Source organism: Pygoscelis adeliae, unplaced genomic scaffold, assembly GCF_000699105.1.
Source record: "Pygoscelis adeliae isolate BGI_AS28 unplaced genomic scaffold, ASM69910v1 Scaffold45, whole genome shotgun sequence".
In the NCBI taxonomy this organism is placed as follows: domain Eukaryota; kingdom Metazoa; phylum Chordata; class Aves; order Sphenisciformes; family Spheniscidae; genus Pygoscelis; species Pygoscelis adeliae.
In genome coordinates, this window is record NW_008825114.1 from 8,855,347 (window position 1) to 8,861,226 (window position 5,880).

General features: G+C 37.8%; 1 protein-coding gene across 1 annotated transcript in view; it reads right to left on the reverse strand.

The window, feature by feature from the left end:
• The window catches only part of GDA (guanine deaminase), a 19,236-nt gene that overhangs the window by 7,745 nt on the left and 5,611 nt on the right, over positions 1-5,880 (reverse strand). The window contains exons 4-6 of the mRNA XM_009328091.1: positions 3,973-4,000; positions 2,456-2,563; positions 1,286-1,393 (exon numbers count right to left, since the gene is read on the reverse strand). Coding sequence (XP_009326366.1) covers positions 1,286-1,393; positions 2,456-2,563; positions 3,973-4,000 — 244 coding nt within the window. The remainder of the gene's footprint in view (positions 1-1,285; positions 1,394-2,455; positions 2,564-3,972; positions 4,001-5,880) is intronic.

Consider the following 5,880-nt stretch of genomic DNA (forward strand, 5'->3'; position numbering starts at 1 on the left):
CTGATCTGTACTTCTTTTTAAAAAGAAGGAAATATCTCAGCCACAGCTCTGAAAAACATACTTTTAAAACATTAAAAAAAAATTAATTTAGTGCCTTAGTTTTGGTGGTTGGGAAGGGGGGAATGTCTGCGGTTTTGTTATGCTTGTGTTTAATAGAATGCTTCCCCAACCAACCAGTAGCCTGGCACCAGAAAGCACCAGTAACCTTGATTTTCAGTGACCATTTTCAGTGCTGGGCATGTAAAAGTCTGACAGAATTAAGACCAATGTTTTTGCAGCGGTAATATTCTCTTTAGTACACTGACACAACAAATCAGCATGCATAGGACTGTGTGAGAGAACAAAAGTTAATACTGTGTACATTCTTAAGTAGTCCATATTGATTTCTCAGGTAAAAAGGACCGTAAATATGTAATTTATTGAGGTGCATTTTCTAAGGCAGAAATGGGAGTTCAATAGCTAATTCCCAAGGAGTTCCCAGCTGCCCTTTGTGCCTCTGAAAATTCTCTCCTAAAATTTTAAATCAATTTGACTGATGTTTAAGCACTCTGACTGTAGTCAGGCTGTTTATATTCACTCTTGCATGGGCTCTCCGCTATCTAATAAGGTGTGCCCTTGCACTCCAACCTGTACTTAGTGTGGGCTGGTATCAGATCTCCTTGCATTTATCTCACCAGCATAAAGCTTTAATGAATTTCAACTCTTCAGGCTGCTGTGCCTCTCAATACTTGGTAAAATAAGCTAATGAGATGAGAGTGCTTTTGGATAGTTGGCACAGTAAAGTGTACCTGTCTGTATGTGAGATTCACACACACAACACAACAGGACAAGCTGCTTGTCTGTAGGAAACTGTCAAAAACTGAAGTTGGTCCTACCATAACACCATAGAACAAACCTTCAGGCAAAACCAGGGTACAAGAACATTGTAATATAAGGATAACTGGGTACTGCCCAAGGATTACCAGCTGCTACAATACCAGCTTTACCCAGTCTCCTGATCCCACTGCCCCAACTCTCTATGGAGCCCTTGGAAAATGGATCAGGGAGCATAAAATACCTTTATTGTTCACCTCCCCTAAAATGCTTAGGAAAAGTGGGGGCTTGTCTAAAGTTCCAATACCTTGACCAACACCTGTGCAACACAGAACACAAAACCAATTTACTCTCCCCCAGATGTCACTGACCTTGACAAAACAATACAAACTTTTCAGGTAACTACAGTTAACCACCATATTCTCTACACAGATAAATCTAAGCTATGCTGTGGAAGTTTCTACGCAGCTACCTTGCTGGTAAGCAGCTTGTTTTTATCATACAATTCAGTGTAATTCTGGTAGGCAGGAAACATGTTCTCCACAAGTTTGAGTTCTTCCTCATTTTCACTTATGTGACTCTGCAATAAGAAAATATATAGCAATGAGTGCTTTAAATAGCATTAAACCTGACATTACAACCTTCTGAGCAACCTACTGGTGCTAAGCATATAACGATAGAAACTAGTATTTGTAAAGCCTATAGTTAGATCTAGTCCTTGAGTTTCTCTTTTCATCGGAGAGGTCGCTGGGACCCAAAAGATTAGCTCCATTTGTTCCTTTAAAAGTGATATGAAATAGTATGCCTGGATAGTCCGTCCCAGTAGTTTGGTGACATAACCGCCCACTTGGTATTTGGCAAATGTTAAAATACTAAATAAAATAATACATATGACTGTGACGCAAAAGAAAGAGAGAACCAACCTACCACAGAGTGGACCCTGGGATCAGGGCAACATATAGGTAGCAGCTCCATGTATCTTCAGATGGGCTGATTAATTCCTGGTCTCAGATAAAAACCTGATCCCCCTGTACTCCCATTGGAGCGTACATTTTCAAAATGCCCACTTCATAATGACAAAAAATCCTAATGTAGGATAGCTTTAAAACAGTATATGCTTAGAACTGTGTAACCAAAAAAGAAACATCTTGAAGTTTCAACAGACCTGTAAGCTTTAAAATCAGTCTTTTTTAAACACAGAAACCTCATCACACTGGAAATCCTACAGCTATGTTAACAATGTTAAATAAGATACAAAGATGAGTAGTTCTTTCACCTACTGAAATCTGCTCTGTACAGAAACAGCAGAAGGAAGAGAGACGGACGTAACAACCTTGGACTAGGGACAGCAACCTTTAGCAGCCCAAGCGTTGCTCTAACCTACGATAGTGGGTGCCGGTCTCCTAGTGACCATGCGCTGGGGCTTGCTGAATTGTGCAACCTTCCAGCTACGAGCCTTCTCAATTCCTGTGCAGGACGCAGTGTTCTTGCGGAGTACGATTAATAATTTCAGAGGAATTTAAAAGACAGGCTCTAAGGTAAGAATATGTTTTAAGCATTTTGATGAAATTATGAAAACTCCCTGGTCTGTATGCTATCTACCTAAACTATTTAAATTGTATACAGAGCTCTCAGAACTTACCTGCACATGGAGATCACGAGCCTGTGCTAAATCGCCAAGTGCACACAGCAAATCCTCTGTGCAGGAAGGGCCGAAGCGGGGGGTTATTATAGGCTGTACCCTTGGGTACTGAAAATATTAAAAAGACATGCTTGGGATTCTACATCTATATATCAGTAACCATAATTAAGACAAGCATTTACACAGCAATTACATTTTGTCTCCATCGCTTATTGCTTACTGCATCCTTGCCAACTCAAATTAAGCTGTATAGTAATTTCCTTATTTTTATTAGAAATTTTACCACAGAAATAGAGAATCGAAGTTTTTTCTGCAAACAGTTGTAATGAACCTTAGTAAAGGAGTTATTTTCATTAGAACTCTTTCATCGAGTCACTAAGATTTTACCAGACTTGGAGAAGCACTGGATGCTTTTTCATATTTGCTGACAGTCCAGTATGCATTACGAGAAATTAGTCAAATGAATGACCAGACATTTTTCTGAGTCCTCCTTCTGTGAATATCAAAGATGTAATGATGCAAAACTGCAGAGTTCTGTAACACCAAAGCCTTTTTCTTGTTCGATCTTCCCCACTCATGACAGCAACTGTCCCTATACTCCCTAGCTAGGAAGATTAGTGGTAGCACCAGATACGCTATGCAGTAGGAAACAGTGGAGAAGACACCCAGACTAGAGCTACAGATGTTTACTTTACACCTTGCACTTCTGGATTAAAATTTTCATAAAAAATAGACAATGGCATTACAACTCTGCCTTCAGTCACAGGCAATAGTTGTGCATGTGGCACCATTAGAAGACAGCGCATGGTAACTTGGTTTGCAGTTTCTTATACCATCTCCCAGATACAAGGAGCTCAGGACTTCTGCAGATTAGCCGACTTACTCTACTAATACATATGATTTAGGCATTAAACTCTAGGCATCTGTTCTTGAATATTTTGAGATACAGATGTCAACAAATTAAGCCATTGAAAACAAAAGGCTGGTAAGAAAAGTACCATTGCTTGTAATATTGGAGTGTAAACCTCTATATTTACCTCAGGAGTGTAAATCTGAATTTCTTTAGAAACACACTGGAAGACATGTGCTGACCCAAAATACTAATTTTGTAACGGATTAGTAACTGTACTGTAAAACACTGATTTCTGCTGGTGAGAACTTCTTTTAGTAGTCTATTTATATACCACAGAGTGATCGACTGACTTCCACCCTTCTTTAACAGAAAATTGTCCTTTCTAGGAAGCCGAATATTTTAAAGTCAATGGAGAACACGCACAGAACGTTACTCTGCTGTGCTCTGACCACATGAAACTGATTTTACACTGCTACAAGTCCATTTCTCAACAACAAGGCTAGCAGAACATTTTTCAGACAGATATCTGTCTCCTACACAGAAAGATGTATATTTATTGATTTGTCACTAAGCCAACAGAGTTTGTCAGCGGGATTAACTATTTCATATATTCACACAGCATCTCCTGAATACAGAAGTGAATCCAAAGCAGAACTCTACTTACTTTCTTTTCCAGTAGTTCTTTAACAAACCTGAAAAAGGGTAGAAAAAAATCTGCTATAAATCTGTCATCTGTGTTATAAATTACAAAAATTATAGAAAATATTTACGTAGATACCCTACTAAGCATTTCAGACATAGATCAATTTTTTACAGAAAGTTGGGCCAGATTCTCAGATGAAATAAAAAGAAGCAACACAATGAAGTCAGGATAGTTACACCAAATTATGCTAGTTGTGAATTTGACCCTGAATACGCCGGATTTTTTTCATTTGCAATAATTAACATTAGATAATGGTAATTACTCTGAGTTCTCACTGAAAACCAAGTCCATGTTACATTAAATTAATTGAAAACATAATTAAAAGCTACAACTGCAACATTAGAGAAAAAAAAACCACTTAAATTTGTCTGTCCATGAATTTAAACTACAGCGTTAAATATATTCTATTATTTTAAATCCAATTTTTAAAAGATGCTGCAATATTTCATACCTCACCTACAGTAGTTGCACATGTCCTCATTCACTTAAAGGACTCTTGATTTTCTGGAAATGCTGATATTAAAGTTAGCATAAAGATTATCTACCTTATGGAAAATACAGTATAGATTTAATTACTTTGTTAAATAAAAGAAGCTACCTCAAGGACCTCTACAAAAAAACCCAAGCAGTCAATATGGATAATGCAGATGAGCAAATAAAACTTCCTCTGACTTTGCAGGGAATAAATTCTTCGAAAACTCATATGCACAGTGTATGTAAATAGTTTCCAAAAGCCAGTTTGAGATGGGTTCTGGACAGGATCTCTGTGAATTTTTATGTCATAGTTCATATTCAGAAAAACCTGTAATTTTGGTCACAACAAACATTGAATCAAATTTGTCAAATATCTTCAGGTGGAAAAGAAAATAATGCTGGAGGCTAGATTCACAAGACCAAAGCTGGTGCTAGATCACCAGCTGGAAGTGAGAGACCTAAGCTAAACTTCTGCAATGACCAAAGGAGTTTGAGCTCACCATTGTCTAACTTTGAGAGCCAAAATGCAATGTGAACTAGGTATCGTCTGTCTGTCTCTCCTCTTACTGATTCACCCAACAGAATAATAAAATATTCACTGGAGCAGAAACTGTAACACAAGTATAACTCTCGGGTGATAATCCAAAACCTCCACATGGCTGTTTTCATTCCTTTTCACATTCTTTGAACAGCGTCAGCGTTGTTTCAAAACTGAAATACCTTTCTCAAAATACCCTATACTTTGTTGGCTTATGTACTTCTCTAGGAGGAAAGAAGCTCAGATTCAAACCACTGTCTTCTGTAGCAGAAGAACAGATTTCAACATGGGTCCTCCTCTTTCCAGATGTCTACAGCTATTAGTAGCATATAATGTATCCTAGATTTCAGTTCCCTAACTTTTTATTCAACCCTCTTTGCAGGAGAAGGGTAGATTCAAATTCTTGACTTGAATTTAGATTTAATACATGAAGCGCTTGGAATTGTATGTTATTTCCATGCATACAATATAAATATTTCCACAGGTTAACTGTAAAGAACTGAAATCAGTGTAATACATTTTCAGACAGTGTGACAGATCACATTTCTTAGGCTCTTTAAAAAAAAATAAAAAGGTTGCCCTCTTAAGGGAAGAGGTTTTTCATCCTTCTGCAATTGTATTGCTGCAATTCAGGCCTGATGAGGTAAGTTCTCCTCATCCATGCTGACAAGCACGCAACGATCTTCTCTAGACAGCTCCGGAGTACTTGTGGCACACTCTCATCCAATCCAAATCTGTGCTTTGTTATTAACACAATCACATGAGAAGGGAGTTGGAGGCACAAGATAAGTATTTAAAAGAAAGCTACTTAAATCATTCTGAAGCTTTAAAAAATATCAGAACTGAAATTTCTGCCG